The sequence below is a fragment of the Sebastes fasciatus genome, chromosome 1 (assembly GCF_043250625.1).
Source record: "Sebastes fasciatus isolate fSebFas1 chromosome 1, fSebFas1.pri, whole genome shotgun sequence".
NCBI lineage: Eukaryota > Metazoa > Chordata > Actinopteri > Perciformes > Sebastidae > Sebastes > Sebastes fasciatus.
The window spans coordinates 6,031,282-6,049,177 of NC_133795.1; the positions used below are offsets into that span (position 1 = coordinate 6,031,282).

The 17,896-nt window shown below is 41.6% G+C and overlaps 1 protein-coding gene across 8 annotated transcripts in view; it reads left to right on the plus strand.

Annotated features, from left to right (window-relative positions):
* Window positions 1–17,896, plus strand: part of itpr1b (inositol 1,4,5-trisphosphate receptor, type 1b) — a 123,484-nt gene that overhangs the window by 61,104 nt on the left and 44,484 nt on the right. For 3 of the 8 annotated variants that reach the window (XM_074651148.1, XM_074651306.1, XM_074651391.1), the window contains 4 exons: window positions 1,182–1,217; window positions 2,682–2,729; window positions 3,961–4,090; window positions 7,690–7,874. In XM_074651148.1, the coding sequence (XP_074507249.1) occupies window positions 1,182–1,217; window positions 2,682–2,729; window positions 3,961–4,090; window positions 7,690–7,874 (399 nt within the window). The remainder of the gene's footprint in view (window positions 1–1,181; window positions 1,218–2,681; window positions 2,730–3,960; window positions 4,091–7,689; window positions 7,875–17,896) is intronic. The other 5 variants (XM_074651231.1, XM_074651470.1, XM_074651723.1 and 2 more) reach the window with 2 other exon arrangements.

The window sequence follows — 17,896 nt, forward strand, 5'->3', positions numbered from 1 at the left end:
AATGCCTTAAGGCTGTCATCAAATATGATTTATTCTTTTTTTATTTCATTTTAAATTACAGTGTATGAACTTGTGCCAAGTGACTGTTCAGTCCTTTTATTTATGATTCATTATTTTGTTGACAATTAGCATTTTATTAATATTATTTAATCATCCTAATTGTATTTTTCTCAGACTATATAGCTGACATCAGTGAACTGTCATTACTGTAGCTACGGCAACTCACAAATATTGAATGTCAATACTTTTACTACTGAATGGTTGAACCTGTTTTGTTGGTTCTGGTTTGGCAAATGCACTGGAAATTAATCGTTTTAATAACGCATATCCGTGAACATTTCCTGTGAAAGGATTAGTTGTACTTTTAGATTTTAGGGAAATGGGGACATTTGGTGATGACGTCATTTTATTTTTAATTTTTACCACTGTCGCATCGCTTTGTTTTTTGTTAAGACAATAAGTCATAGTCAAATATGTCAGTATTTAATCTGATCTGTATTCCATCAGGTCAAAATATCTGCTGGATCACAACTAATTCTTATGTGGCTTTTTATAGCAACCACGATGCATGCTAGGGTTTGAATCTACATAATAGCAAACTGATGAGTGTGCATATTCTTTTGCTTCTATCAGCCCCTACCTTTCCTGTCATGTAGATAGACAGACGGTATCATTCTGCAACAGGAGGTTAACAGTGAACCACAGAATACTAAACACACCACAGTGCAGCGTTGTAAAGGTCTACTGTGGTGAAGGTCACAACACAGTTTCTGCTTTCTTGCTGCAGTAAGGTTCACGCTGCTTATCATCCACGCCGTCCCATTACACCAGCTCCATGACAAAAACACATAACACGAGACACGCTGAAATCAAATAATTTCCTACATTACTGTAAGCAATCCATTATCACCAAGGTCTCAGAGAGCAACATGTTTTTGTCCCTTTCTTTTTTTCTCTCTGCCCCTGGCTCTCTAAGTCACGCACATTTATGATGTGTGGTTGTGCATGTGACTGGCAATCTTAGTGAGCAGTGGAAGGCCAGATTCAGATAAATACATGAATATATATATATAGCAGCATTTAGGGAGTTTTTTAAGGGAGGGTGCTACTCCTTGGAGGCAGAAGCAACTAATTCAACATCTTCAAACTCTGACTAACATCATCCTTTTATTTCCAATCAGCTGGCACCTCCGCCCGAGCCGGAAGTCCCTGCCGAGGTGTGTTTAAGACCCATATTGGTCCACTGCCTGCTAATATGGGTCCCTGCTGATCAAATATCTGTCATATTGATATTCTAACTTCATCCCATTACAGTTGTGTAGTGAAGTCTTAAACATCTATTTGTCTAAATAGATAAGAGTCACATCCCATCCTTATGTTTTATCGCCCCCTTGGTGCATATCGCTCCCTCTGTGTAACTTCAATTATGCTACATTTTATATCAGCCATTTGTATGTATGTACCGCCTCCCACTTGTCCATCCATCCATCCATCCTTCCCTCTGTCCCTCCTGCATTTTCGTTCCATCTTTCCTTCCACCTCTTGGTTTTTGAGCAAAGTCCAGTTTCCTGATCTCCTCTCCTCTCCGTGGGGTGGGTTGGGTTTAAAGTCATGGGTGAGGTGTTTTTCCATGGCAGATTGGTGCTTACAGTGTGTGTCAGTAGCTCACGGCTCCATTATGTAACCTGGACAGAGCTTCTTTTTTTTTGTTTTTTTTCTCCCTTCATTTTCATGGCTTGTGTTTCTCCCCCTCCGGCAGCTTGTCATTCTCTTATGTAAATCATTTTTGCCTCGGTGGCTGTTAAGTAATGAGGGAGGCACTGCAGGCCGACCAAAGACTACCATGTTTGAAATTTCCCACACTGGACCGTCAAGAGTGCAGTGGTGGAAAGTAACTAAGTACATTTACTCAAGTATGGTATTTAAGTACAATTTTGTGGTACTTTACTGGAGTATTTCCATTTTCTGCTACGTTCTACATTTCGGAGGGAACTATTGCACATTTTACTTAAGTTACTAGTTAGTTTTCAGAATAATAGTTGAAATAAAACACATACGATAAGCTTAAAAAATATGTCATTTGGTTTAATAATAAACCAGTGTAAATAAAATAGTTGTTTAAGTTAAATGCTGCTTACACATTAATGAATCAGTATTAACAATCTATATTGTATAATAATATGCCAGTAAATGCCCTTTTTTCTGCAGAACGAGAACTTTTACTTTTGATACTTTAAGTACAATTCACTATTGATACTTAGATATAGAATAGAGTATTTACAATTACATTGTTGTTTTGGTACTTTTACTTAAGTGCAGGATCTCAATACTTCCTCCGCCACTGCAAGAGCTAGCAAAAATAAGCTATGAAATTCACTTTTTTTTCTGAATAATGAACTCTATTTATCCGATGTTTTAGAATGAGTATCCGTCCTCGCTTGCACGAAGCCTTGCATGACTTTGACTCAACCTCACGTCTTCCCTGACACAACCACTTCCCTCTTAACTGCATGATCTAATTTGCACACAATTTCCTGCATGCTAGTAAAGTAACTAATGTGCACTGTATTAACACCCTATTTTGTTTTCTAATTTCTTTCCCAAATTTCCTTTTCAACCCTTTTTCTTTATTTTTTATTCTTATTTGATTGCTTTCTGCTAACTCACCTCACCTTTTTAAGGAGCTTGATCCCAACCAGCCACAGAAGCAACTGGAGGATCAGAGGAGGGTAGGTACTGAGTTTGGTTTGGTCCAAGCCTCCATCTTATTGATGGTTGACAACCCACTGGCCGTTGTGATGCCCTCCCAGTCCCACAGCTTCCACAGCATGGCACTCCCTCACTCCCCTGTCAGTTGTACGATATGTAACACGTGTGGCACATCAACGGATGGATTTTACTTTGGGTGTTCATCTCTTCTTTGACGGCGTGTGACATGTTTGGCCCGGAGGGGCCGTGTAGGTGACGCTGCACTGATTTACAGTACATCAAACTAATATGGGGAAACACTGAATGTCGGCATATGGTGAAATGGGAGAGGGCACGGTGTCGCCTTTGAACATCACTAAGGGTCAGAGGGCAAAGGTCATATATGAAGATGCTGTGTCTTGACTTCTTCCAAGGGGGATGTCTTATTTGAATTAGCCTTCAATGCTCTGGCACTGTTACGCCTCGTTTCCACATAGCTCTGTGAAAGTATGCAAATTACCCAGAAGTTCATTCATTCCTATGGGAACCTCCAGGATCTCCGATGTGTTTGTGAAACTCCTCCTACCGTTTTTTTCGGTCCGTAATGTGCATCGACAGATTACGGCAGATTACGGACAGAGTGTATGCACAGTGTGCCTATGGAATTAGAGAGTTAATAAACTGATTTTATGAATGTAATACAGCTCTACTTATATATTTTTTTTTTCTTAATGAAAAGTTTGAAGGCATATTTAGCAGTTTTGTGAACTATTTTGTTAAAAGACATATGAACCACTATGCATGCACTCTGTTACACAGCTAGCATGCCGTAAAGAGATGCATTTCCTCGCGTTGAACACTAGGGGCGCAATCCGTATACTATACGGATTTACAGACACTAAACAACCCTGTGGAAACGAGGCGTTACTCTTACTTTTTGTGTATTTTTTTTTTACTTGTTTTAATTTATTTCTATTTATACAAGTTTTCTTATTTAATTGCGTTGAGTATCTCTAAAAGGAATTCAAAAATCCTTTTTATAACAGGTTCTTCCAAAGACGTGTCCTTGTAACTTTTCACAGCCTTATAATGCAGGCTTTTTCATGTGGGACTTCAAAATATTAGTGCGATTAATTGTATTCTTGCGTTAAAATGCTCTGGTGTTGGGTTGCTACAGTAGCACAGTAACACTGACTCTGGCTTCCAGCTCCATTTCTGTGACGTGGTCACTTTAATTGGGCTTCACCTCCTAACATCCATTCTCACTGACAGGGCGAAGCTCTGCGGCAGATCTTGGTCAATCGATACTACGGGAACGCCAAACCTGGCCAGAGGAGAGAGAGCCTCACGACCTTCAGCAGCGGTCCACTCTCTGCTGGAGCGCCGGGGAAATCACCTACAGGTGTGTATAACAGTCCAGTATCTGTCGGTCTGTATGGTTACGCTCATAAAGATAAGAGGAGATGATTCACTTTGGGGTAACCCGGTCAGTGCTGCAACAAGCTCAACACACAGCACAAACAAATCGAATAAAACAATTTAAATAGTTTAGTTTATAGCTACCAGCTGCAATATGTCAGGAACAGATTAGTTTAGTTATAAATAAAGAAAAAAAACATGAGACCTTTCAGCTTTAGGCACATCATTCAAACTCTAACTAAACTAAAAGAGAACAGCCAGACTAAATTGGAAACAATCTTCCCCTCAGTAGGTGTTTTATATGAAGCTTTCTTATCTTTCAGTCACTTAATGTCAGAGATGGAATCTGTTCAAAGAAAGAAGGCATCAGAACATTAGATATAAGGAATGATGATGATCTTCATGATCATCTAGTCAAATTGAAGATTTTACCCATCAGCATAGATGTGGAGTTTTAAAGGTGCTAAATTCGAAATTCAGAGCACATCTATGATTGAGGGATTGCCTCTACAAGGCTCTCAACATGGCGACGGCTGAGCAGCTAATGGTGCTAACAGCACGAACAGTGTTAACCTGGGGGGAACCGGAGGGTGGGCGCTACGCTTCCGCAACAACGCCGTGGGTCAGAACCAGTGGGCTACCTCCAGTTCTGAAACGTGAAGCCAATGCTGAAGTGCCTTAAACTTGCATTCTTTCTAACAGCCAGCAGGGGGCGACTCCTCTGGTTGCAAAAAGAAGTCTGATTGTCTAGAAGTCTATGAGAAAATTACCCTACCTCTCACTTGATTTATTACCTCATGTACAATACTTGTAAACATGAGTTTATAGTCTCAATCGCTAGTTTTTCTTCAATACAGCATGATGTTCATTTAGTAAATTATGGTTCCATTTAGAGTCAAATAGACCATAAAGCAGGGGATGCTTTAGGGCGTGGCTACCTTGTGATTGACAGGTCGCTACCATGGCGTTATCCGGTCTTGGTGTTGTCCGTGTATTCGTCTTATAAATTTTACCCTTTTTAGAGTGCGTTTTCAATTCTTGAAAGTTAATTCACTTTGTATATACAGAGGGAGAGTGACTTCATTCTCTGCTCAGGTAGACATCACTCCTCTATATCTTTACATACCAAATAGTTGTTTGCTGTTATATTAATGCTCTGAATTTCTAATTTAGCACCTTTAACACTACAATACACCGTGCACACATTCTTACCCATATAAGGCATTCTCTGCTTTTTTACTTTTTGTTACTTATTATTTAGTTTTTATGAAATATAAACTATTTTACAATCAGATGATTACACACACAAGTACAATCTCTGTAATCCAAAATATATATGTATTTCTAGGTGAAAAGGAAAGAAACCTATTTAAAATGGCACTGAGTAATCATTCGGTCAAAAGTTAAACTTTCAGAATCACTTCATATCATTGTATGACTTTCACAGGAAAGTGTTTTCAGGTTATGTGGGAGTTCGGAAATGTTTGTCTGTTAGTTACACAGATTACAAAGAATAGTCCTAGTGACGGGCATCAATTTCCGTTGGGTAAACACAAGATAGCTTTCACGTGGGCGCCCACCTGACCACACCATGTTGATCTACAGCAGTATACATTTTGGGCATATGTGCATTGTGTTCACAACAAGTTTACAGAAGGCTATATATATTCACAGAAGACAGCGGTGTCTCCATCCATACGTCTCTCAATCTTTGCTCAATCAAGACTGACATTCACAAATGTAATAGATTGTTCGTAACTGACATTTATTCATTATGGCGCTTGGCGTCTCTCATCACAGCTATGACTCATCGTTCATCTCTAATGCTTTAGAGCGGAGAGAGAAAAAAAAAAGAAAGCGATCTTATTCACAGCCATGGCCTTGTACTCCTTTAAGCCCTTGGACCTCGGCTCTGCTACCGAGCATACTGGCTCTCTCCTCGGCATAACGTGGGCCGTGTTGTTGCCAGGCAACCAGAGAGCCAAGCTCCGTCTAGAATGGGATGTGTTGTTGATTCAGTGGCTCGCCCAGCCAGAGATGGCTCTGATGGGTGCTGTTATCTCACCACTGCTTCCCCTGGCTGGCTGTGGTAGCCAGCAGCAGCAGCAGTAGGAGTTAAAGGGACTCCGTGAAGAACACACACATCTGATGTTATTTGTTCGCTTTGGCTGAACGGATCAGAAAGACACCTGTGGTTTGTTCCATGCAGCAAAACCTTTTTTGTATTAAATAGCATCCTATATAAACCTGATTCACACATCCAGTTACATCAGATAGTGTCCGTGGAGTCTGTTGAGACTGTCCACTACAGTTGTTTGTGTTTTTGTGACTTTAACCTTTTCACTTGAAAATACTTGATACCTTCCCCCAAACCCAAAAGTATGTTATTTAAAAAGTGTTTCTCAAATCAATTAATTTCCCTTCATTTCCTGAATCAACTTACATTAACGCTATTCATTCCCAGCTAGTCAACACTAAATTCCCCAGGTCCACTTTGTTTGAACCAATCCGACAGCATCCAATCAAGCTGCAGGAGAGAACCATGAGGAACGAATGTTACGTTACTGAGAGGCAGTTGGAAAAATAGATTGCATTAAAAAAAATGCAGTGGTCAACAAAAAATGAATGGCAGTACGCAAAACGTGTGTCAGAAATTACAGAGACGCAAATGGCATTACATTATGGGCAGAGCGCATTATGACTTTTTTAGGACTCTAAACTGAAAGTTTAGGACTTTGGACTTGTCAGTCTTGACCTGACTAGACTTCTGCACCTCCTCATGGCTCTGTTTTCAGGCTTTAGAAAATCTAGCCTGTGACGGGAGACTTTGACCAATCACAGGTCATTTCATTGAGAGAGCGTTCCTATTGGTTGTGCTCCGGTCATGTGACCAGAACTTGGCGTTCCTTCGCCAGATTGGCGGCGGCGTCACAAACTTTCTCTTTTTACAGCTAAACCGTGCACTACAAGATTATTCTGAAAACATTTGAGGCGAGAAATAGGCATTAACGTAACATTTAACGTTTCATATTTGATCTGCACGGCCTAGTTTGATCGCTTGGTCGGAGTTCGCGAGTGATTGACAGCCGGCTTTCATAGACATCAGCTGGACATCAGACCTCAGATCAGCTCTTACTGCTTGTTTTCCTCCGGTATGTGAAATCTTGCAGATGCCGTTAGGAGCACCGGAGGACACAGAGGCACATGATTTTTTTCAGGTTACCTGTTTCATGTGCTACTGTCACGATAAAGCGACCATATTTGCTCCAATCTCGCCTACTTCAGCTTTAATTGTGACTTGTAAAACAAGGACTTGGTCCCACCTCTGGCTATAACTAACAATAACACAGCCTTTATTGTTCATATTTTGGCAACACAAGTTAAATATGAATGCAGTGACTGAGTCTGCATAAAGCCTGCAGTATGATGGAAACGGTCAAACTCTTACATCGCAATCAGCAGCATTCAGTACTCAAATATGATAATAGAGTGCGACCCATGTTCTATTATGTAACCTGTCTGAAAACCTGAATAGATCAGCATTAATGTAGATGATAATCATTTTCACTTCTGTGCCCATAGTTGTCAGCTCCGGGGTCGGAGGTCGAGGGGACCTGAGTTTGGCGGAGGTCCAGTGCCACCTGGACAAAGAAGGGGCGTCTGATCTGGTCATCGATCTCATAATGAACGCTACCAGCGATCGGATCTTCCAGGAGAGCATACTGCTGGCCATCGCTCTGCTGGAGGGGGGAAACACGGTCATCCAGGTGAGTCCGGGTTACTGGGTTCAAGAGTACAAAGCACAGACGGGGCAGAGGAGGATGGAAGTGAAGTGTTAATGAGGTCCAACACTCACACGTGTGGCCTGCAATTAAATGGGACTACTAAAAGCATTCTCTCCAGAGAGGCATGAGCAGAATCTCAACGAGGAGATGCTATGTCGAGGGGTTCAAAACCTATGGTGTGAAGAATTTAAGTTATTAGCCCAGAGGTCCATTGCTGTCAATAGAAAACAAACAAGAAAAGAGAAAAGGAAAGACCCCCCGTTGTCAGTGTACACATTCCTGGACACATTTTAAAAAGCTAGACTTCACAGTCGTGTGCAGAAAGCATCCAAACATGTTTGAACTTATTGACATTTTGAAAAAGAAAAAAAAAAGGGAAAGTGAGTTTGAGCCATGTAGAGGAGAAAGGGAAGTCAGAGAGGAAGAGGAACAGTAGTCTGCTGCGAGAGGTCAAAGCTGTGCAGCCAAACACGTCATCAGCCTCCCCACAGCGAGCCTGGGGTTGCTAAGGCAACGCTAACTCTTTGCGAGCAGGTTGAGAGGGGAGAGAGAGCTGCTGTGTTTGCAACTGCATTATTTCAGCTTGTATGCTGTGCATGATGTGTGTGTGCGTGCGTGTGCATACGTGACGTAGAATACGTGTATGTTTGTATTTGTGGCCAAGTGTGTGAGTGCTTGTCAGCCGTCTATCAGTGTATTCTGGTTTTGTGGTTGGTGTATGTGTGCTCCTTTGTGTCCTCTTGCATAAACAGGCCTGTTGCATAATAGGCTACTGTTTGCGTTGTGCTGTCACAGGAGGTGGGAGTCTTTGGGAATCCTATACGATCGATTCTAGGGCTGCAACTAACGATTATTTTCATTGTCGATTAATCTGTCGATTATTTTCTGGATTAATCGATTAGTTGTTTGGTTTATAAAATGTCAGAAAAATGTCTATCAGTCTTTCTCAAAGCCCAAGATGACGTTCTCAAATGTCTTATTTTGTCCACAACTCAAAGATATTCAGTTTACCTTCACAGAGGAGTACAGAAACCAGAAAATAATCACATTTAAGAAGCTGGAATCAGAGAATTATTACCTTTTTTGATTATCAAAATAGTTGCCGATTAATTTAATAGTTGACAATTAATCGATTAATCGTTTCACCATTGTCACAATTGAATAAATAGAAAGGGCAGCACTATTTTCAGGCTCTTACTCCACTGAAATGTAATATGAAACATAACTGGCAGTTTAGCTTTATGGTCATGATGAAGGTCCCTTTGTGATTGAACAGGAAAATGTAAACGTGTGCAGCTTTTACCTGCACACGTGAACCGCTTTAATTTGGAAGGAGGTTACAGTCTGTTCTGTTTGTACTGTATGGGAATAATAAAGTGAAAGTGTAACTTACAGAACAACGTCACTGTTTAAATACACACAATGTAAACAAAGGCGCTCGCATGACTCCTGTTACATAAGCTGCTTCCTGCCTCTGCCTGGGTGAATGACGGCCAGAACCCGGGGCCTCCTAACATTCCTACCGGACCCTTAACTGGGTCATGCTTTGCTGGTGGAAAGATGGCAATAAAAGGCATAAACCCTCAGAGGCCTCCTGAGAGATCCAATAGATTTCACTAACTCTCTGGTCAAGTCGAGTCAAACTTTATTTGTACAGCACATTTAAAAACATCGCAGTTGTCCAAAGTGCTGAACAGTAGGGGTGGAGGGAAAAATCAATACAGCATAGTATCGCAATATTTTGCATGGTAATATTGTATCAATACACAGACCTCAAGTATCGATCTTTTATTATATAAACTATTAACCTCTTTACAATCCGACGGCTCGCCGGCGGGCCCAGCCGCTCGTCTGTATTTCATAGGAGTCAGTCTTATAGCTAAAGCTAAAGGTACTTGTATCCTATGAACCTAGAAAAAACCTAAGGAATTCATTGATACCATCCATGTCATGTTAGCTTGTTGAGAAGAACACTAAGTAATGCTCCAAAGTTATGCAAAATGTAGGTGAGGAAAAACTGGCATGGCCTTTTTCAAAGGGAACTCTTGACCTCTGACCTCAAGATATGTGGATGAAAACTGAGATGAACAGAGTGAAAACTGCATCTTATTAGATAAAACGGACAAACTGCATAATTTGCAGTTGAAAAAAAAGGTAATAAATCGCAACATATCACAATATATCTTATAGCAATACTCAGCATATCGCAAAATGTTTATCGTAGGGCCTCTGGTGATTCCCTCCCCTACTGAACAGCCACAAAATACAAATGAATACAAAGCAAACAACAATAAGAACAAAGGAAAACAATAAACATGATGTGCAAAATAACTGTGGTAAAAGAAATGCAGCACAAAAGAAGATAAAGTCAAGATGTCAAGCTCAACTGCTGCAACTTAAATGTTTCTGTAGTCTGAGCAGTTTTAATATGAATCGGTAAGCTGTTCAAGAGATTAAAGGCGGGAAGTGTCCCTCAGCATTGGATATCGCCGCATTGAGGTACCTTTTAGCAACTGTATGCAACGCAGCAGGCTTTCAACTAACTCCAATGTAAACCCACCCACGGTGTTATTCGGCGGTCGAAGCAAGTGATGTAGTATTCAGAGCGTGAGAGTCTGCTGAGGGGCGTTGGGAGGCGTGGTGGATGGGTCAAACAAACACAAGACTTTCAACCAGGAGACCGCTGTTCGTGGCCCGTGTGAAACTAAAACTAACGTTGACTTATTTTGTCGCGGTAGTCACAGTATCGTCAGTCCCGTGGGGCACGTGAGCCGCTAGTCATGTGAAGTTAACGTCAAACACGACCGTTTCCTAAACCAAACTAAGTGGATGTGTTGCCTAAACCTAACATCCTGTGAAAACGGAGTTTATTTTGAAAGGACACTATGCATGTTACAAGCGTATATTGACACGCCGTCCCTGACACGTCAAAAAGTAACGTAAGAGGGGTAACCCGTGCGTTGGTCTCTGATGCTGAGGGGCACTGACCAAGCGGCGGTATTTGACGAGTGTTTTGTGTCTAGTTCTGTGGACATCCAGGAGCATCTGATTGGTCGACCTCAGTGCTCTAACTGCAGTATGAAGATGCAATAGTTCCTCCAGATAAGGCGGCGCCAGCCCTTTTACCTGAGCCACTCCCTACAGCCTCCCTTAGGGCAGATCAACTCAACTGACTTATCGACTTGGCCGCAAAGCTCAGTGTCCACTGCTGAAAGTAGCCTGTAGCATGCATTCTGAGCTGGGCGTGTAACCTTTCTGTTTGTTTTGTGCACCCCAGGCCATTGCAAATGTTTGCACACTTCTTTGTCTCGTTTTAGTGAATGTGTTGCACAGTTATTGCACTATCTAGGGGAAATGGCACCAAGTTATTTGCATAAATTAAAGAGAATCAACAGTGAATGCTTTAATGCTGGTAGATTATAACCTGAAAGTGAACCTGATAAGCGGAGCAGTTTATTGCCTTAAACAAGGAGGAGACGCAATTATAAAGAAGCTTCTTGTTTTCAGATTTTAAGTTAGGCGTCAGGACAAGAGAGCTTTGTTGAAAAATCATGTATGGTCCAGAGTGGATTTACAACATATCAGCAGATGCACCACATTTCCCTGTGTTACATAACGACGGGTTGCCTGCCCCCTTTTTTTTAGGACAGAAGGGTTCTTGTTGTCTAAATGAAAAGCAGGACAAAAACATGCCCACAGATTTCTCCAAGAAGTCTGTTTGTTTGTTTTTCGAGGTAACCCAGGGACGTAGCCTAGCCAACAAAATTACTGGGAAAAAAGCGAGCATAAGAGAGAAAGATGGAGGGCTGTTGGTGAGCTTGAGAATGAATTCATCCAGGGCCCCCAGAGCTCCTGCGATAGCTGCTGGACTTGATATGGCAGCCTCGAGGGGACAGGGTAAGTGTGTTAGTGACTACAAGGAGAAATGGGTCAGGACAGGACACTGAGTTTGTCCTATCAGTCCTTCTCCTGGCTTTCCCCCCCTGCATGATGTGTAAGAGTAACACACTGAACAGGCCACCGCTGCTTCCTTCCCCAGAGATGTTTATCTGCTGGCCAAAATAATTAGACGGAGGAACATCGGGAGGAGAATATTAAAGGCTCACAAACTGGGCTGCAGGATTCAGCCCGTTCTTGTTTATCCTTATCCATTAAATCCTGGTAATTGAATTCGTTGGGGTGTCTGGTGACATCCTTTACAGACACAAACATGTTGCTCAAAGACTTTCATCGGGCTGTGATAGCAGCTTAGGTTTCGCTCACACATTTACTTGTTGTGCTAAAACTACCACAAATTGCACAAGTTTGTCCATTTACATGTAAAAGGCCCTTCACTAAGTATTTAAAACAGTTACATCAGCTGTATTCAGCCCAGGTATTACTGTGACTGTGAGTACAAGCTAAACTTTCAACCAGCATGCTGATTATTGAGTCATGAGAGCCTGTGTAGCGCTGCAGGTATATAACTTTCTACAATAAAATTCTGACTCACTGATGCACCACATCAATACACACTGACTCGTGGTTGAACAAGACACGATTTTGATGCAGTCTCTATACTTGCTTTAAACTTTTTTGTAACTCCTTATCTTAGCATCTGCCCATAGGCTGAAAACAATTATTTTTTTGTTATTTGCTTAACATGTCATAACTCAAATGCAGGCCAGTTTGAAAGGGTACAGCTATCATTCATGAAAACCAACCACTCATACACGCGATTTGCTCATTACTTATATTCAGCAGTCACCCTGTAGTAGAGATGAAAAAATGTTATATCACGATTTATAGTGACCAAAATGATCATGGTATTATAAGTATTAAGTTTTGTATTGAAAACAACAAATACATTTAGCAGCACTATGCTCTATAGCCAATACCTTATGCAAACATATGAATAAGACCACACTTCAGACACTAATACTATGATCTCTGTACACACAGGCGTTTTTAGCACGTTTTAGAAATAATCTCCGTCAATACTAACACACCTGAAAACTCATGTCACATGACCTTTCTTGTACACTGGGCATGCATTGTCGGCTGCGGTTGGTTGCTTAGTTACAGAAAACACAATTGAGTATTATTGTACTTCCTATAATAAAAGGTTTTGTTTGATATTTCACATCTTCCTCTAACTTTCCCACACACGCACTCAAACAGAGACAGATTTAGAGGGGGGGAAAAAACAAGTTTTATTATTCAAACGCAGTTACAAGGCTGCTACTAGGTTAGCCCATGTGGGTTAGCCTACCTCAGGTCTTGCTCGTCAACACATGTTTCACTCGTCTCCCCTCGGTTTCGTTGTTGTCTGTTCTCACACTCGTAGATCTGCCGATGGCTGGAAGTCCCTGTTGCATTTATGCTTTGTTTGTTTACAGTTTCTTTGTGAACTTCACAATAGTTGTGCAGAACACAAGGAAAGTAGTAGATAATGGTCCCTATTAGAGACAAATAGAGATGCTTTAGGGGATGCTTTAGGGCGTGGCTACCTTGTGATTGACCGGTCGCTACCGCGGCGTTGTCCGGTCTGGGAGTTGTCCGATGGAGTTGTCGTCTTACGACTTTAACCCTTTCACAGTGTGTTTTAAGTTCATGAAAGTTAATTGTAACATTTTGGTCGCCTAAAAATGTCTTATTCAGCGTTCGGTTGCTCCACCCGCTCATGTCACTTCTGGTTGCAAAAAAACAAGATGGCGACAGCGACAATGCCGACCTCGAGGCTTCAAAGCCATAGCCCACAAACCAATGGGTGACATCAGGGTGACTACATCCACTTCTTATATACTTAAAATACATAAAGTAACAACAAAAACGTAACTGGTGACAGTGTTTTAATGGACGATAATGTAGGCCTACTGACTTATTGGCACATTTTGTCTTTAAAGACATCTTGCAGTACATGAATTATTGAACTACATAACTTTCCATACATATCCTAAGCCTGAATAGATAATTATGGACACGATAACATATCGTGTGACACGTATGCACACGCCCTCCAGGTAGCTGTTCAGTTATAGACAGCAAATACTGCGACACTAATAGTGAAACTCAAGCAGACATGAAGCACTCAGACTGTATCTTAGCTTAAACTACACTCTTGCATACTCATCTGTGCACCCCATTAGCACATGCACACACATACACGCACTGCTGGATATACTTAGAGGCTACAAAAGCTTATTCCAAAAACAGCCCTCAGAGAAAGTGTGTGTGTTTGTGTGTGTTATGTAAGACAAGCAGCGCTGCTCCTCCCAGCCCTCCATCCATCTACTCAACACTGTCTTCGTGACCTCAGATCCTTAACTGTCACAGGACCAAACAGGTGCCACCGCATCGCTCTTACTCAATAGGCTTGTTGTGGCACGCCGATACCCTCAGCCCCTTCCAAGCGTGATTTACTTCCCCCCCCCCACCCCCGCCACACACACCCCACCTCCGCACGGTTCATGTTCACTTTACAGCTACCTCTTGGAAAGCTTTAAAAAGCTTCTGCAAAGTGAGTTTCCAGGCATCAGAGTCATCAACATACCAGCTCTCTTCTGGGCAGGGGATTCTCCTCTTAAAACTCAGTTTATAGTTTATAGCAGTTTAATTATTTCAACCCTGCTCGGTGCAGCTTTTCAGTCAGATCAGATGCTTTTACATTTTTGTTGTTGTTGGATGCATTTTCTACTTTGCTTGGCTTGTTGCCTGCACAGAGAACACGCACCCGTGCATGCATCTCACTTTCATTTCAACCTCCTGTCTGGCGCTCTCGTCGTATAGCTTCAAAGAGCAGATCTCCGTGGTTACCATCTGGGCGGTGGCACAGTATACGCCACCGGAGCCCCTCCAATGAGCACAGAGATGGCTTTGTCACTCACCAAGGTGTCAGGCTGGAAAGGCGGGAGACGGATAAAAAGAAAGAGAGAGCTGGTGGTATAAACAGACCTTACATAACCGGCCCGTGTTGATGCCAGGAGCCGGGGTGGCAGCTGACGGGGAAAAGGAGAGAGAAAAGCAGGAGCGCAGAATAATCAGAAAGGGAGGCCCCGCTGTGCCACCATGTTGAATCTGGAGAGTGAATTTATGAGTCGACCTGAACCTGCTGAGCTGAACATGACTGACAGCCGCAGGATCAGCAGAGCTCCCAGGAAGCTGAATGGCTCTGTAGTGGGACACGTAGAGGGCTAAGCCGCCTCAGGGGGAAAAGCTGAGGCTGATTGGCTGACTCATTTTCTTTTAAGAATGACTCAGCAGTCAACGAGGGAAGTGGGGGCTAAATTTGGCAGAGATTGTTTAAAATGATCAAAGTTGTTCTCTGAATCAGTTTCCTTATGAAAGAGTTCATCTTTAAATCCTGTCATATTCTATATATACTAAACTTTTTTCAGTACCTTACTTTGAGAAATTAAAACATGTTTTTTCTATAAAAACTATCAATCAATTAAAATATTTAATCATGATTAATCACTTGATTGTCCATAGTTAATCATGATTAATCGCATGATTGTCCATAGTTAATCCCCAATGAATCACACATTTTATTATCTGTTCAAAATGTAACTTAAAGGGAGATTTGTCAAGTATTTAATACTCTTATCAACATGGGAGTGTGCAAATATGCTTACTTTATGCAAATATATGTTTTATTATAAATCAATTAACAACACAAAACAATAACAAATATGGTCCAGAAACCCTCACAGGTACTGCATTTAGTATAAAAAAATATGCTCAAATCATAACTGCAGCCCAACAGGCAACAACAGCAGTCAGTGTGTCAGTGTGCTGACTTGACTATGACTTGCTCCAAACTGCATGTGATTATCATAAAGTGGGCATGTCTGTAAAGGGGAGACTCGTGGGTACCCATAGAACCCATTTTCATTCACATATCTTGAGGTTAGAGGTCAATGGACCCCTTTGAAAATGACTGCCAGTTTTTCCTCGCCAAAATTAGCGCAAGTTTGGAGTGTTATTCAGCCTCTTTCACGATAAGCTAGTATGACATGGTTGGTACCAATGGATTCTTCCCTCTGACTTTAAAACGGTGCCCTCTACGACCTAAAAGTCGTAAGTTGCATTAATGCGTTAAACAAATGAATGGCGTTAAAATAAATTTGCGTTAACTTTGACAGCCTTAATAAAGAAACTTTTTTAACTTAAAGGTCCCATATCAGCTCATCTTCAGGTTTATACTTGTATGTTGGCTTTCTACTAGAACATGTTTACATGCTTTAATGTTCAAACAACACATTATTTTCCTCATACTGTCTGCCTGAATATACCTGTATTCACCCTCTATCAGAAACGCTCCGTTTTAGTGCATTTCAATGGAATTGCGTTGCTAGGAAACAGCTTGGGTCCATGTTTACTTCCTGTCAGCTGATGTTATTTACATACACTGCAACAGGAAATAAACTGGGGACACATTTAGTTTGTTTACGTTTAAAACCGTGTAATGGTCTAAATATTGTAGATTTGTGACATCACAAATGGACAGAAATCCTGACGGCTTGTTTCAGACGCACAATATCTAAATACAGGCTGTGTGTATTTATCTGTGGATTGAGCGTTTTGATACTTTCACAGTATTTATAAAGCACTTTAACTTGCTTTATAATATAAAAGTCATGAAACTCTCACTTTTTACAATATGGGACCTTTAAACAAAAGTAGTCAAACTTCTAAAATGTTGCATGTTTTCTCACCTCAAGCAGCCTTGCAATAACTCTGAATGAAATACAGTCTGTTTGACTGTGATTTAAACCTGAAACTATGTACGAGGAACACCGAACTGAGCAAGAATTTGATGCCTTTGAACTTTTAGTATTCAACAGTGTTTGTTACCAAAAAGTTTGATACCCAGCCCTAGTTCATCTGACTCTGCTGGCAGAGCACGGGGCAACAGTTGCCGCATGCTGCTGCTGCTTTTGCCAACAGCATTTATGTCAGACGAGTGTCGACAAAAAATTACTGCCTTCACATCGGGGGAGAAAATGAGTTTTCACGGCCACAGTCATGAGTTCTATTTAATACGGTAATCTTGTAAAGCTGCTATCCCGGAGCTGTTGCCTCTGTCTGGAGGAGTGGACCTGCTTGCGTAAGTCTTCTGCTGACTCTTAATCAGATCACTATCAACGAATGACCCTATGTTGTCAACAACACGATGTGAAAAACAAGCAAGAATAAACTGTTGCATAAAAGAGTAAACGAAAACAGCTCTGGTTTGCTTAATGCGTTAAGTGTTCTGTCTCCCGTAGGACTCGGGTCAGGTGATTCTGCAGAGATTTGCACTAAATAGGTTTCTATGCAGGTAAAGTCACTTGTATGTGGTTTCACCAGATGTCTTTCTCCTCTTTCAGAAATCTGAGTTGAGCTAAACCTGGAAACACTCTTATGTAACATGCTTTCAAAACTGCCCCAGAGTCTATGTATGTGATAACTCCTGCTTGCATCAACCCCCCCCACCCCACCCACCACTACCTCTCCTCCCATTTTCTGACTCTCCCTCCTCGCTTTCACACCGCACGCTCACTTCGTGCCGTTCTGGCACTGAAAATAGGGTAGGGTTTTCCTCTCTCCTTTCCCCTCTCTCCCCGTCTCTCCGCTGCTCACCCTCTGTGGGCTGATGTAACAGCGTTAGAGCTGAGGCGCTGTGTGCCCTCACTGTAACCACTCAGCTGATTACAGGTCTTATGTAAGGAGGGATTGTGGGGAGGAAAATGGGACAGAACATATGAGCCTGTTGCAGAAAAACAATAGCTACATGCATACGAGGCTTTCAGACATGATTGCCCTTTGGGTGGTTCAGCCGAACCTCACCTTGACTTCACAAACCTCTTACTCACGCTGAATCAAACGTTTTACTGGTTCCTGCATAGTTGAAAAGCTCATAAAATCTGACATTTGTGGTTTTGTGCAATCACATAAATGTAGTTTTTATTGATACACTAGTGAGCCAAATTCTATAAACATGTTTCTACAGAGTGTGTGTTTTACCTGCATGTGTTGCGCTG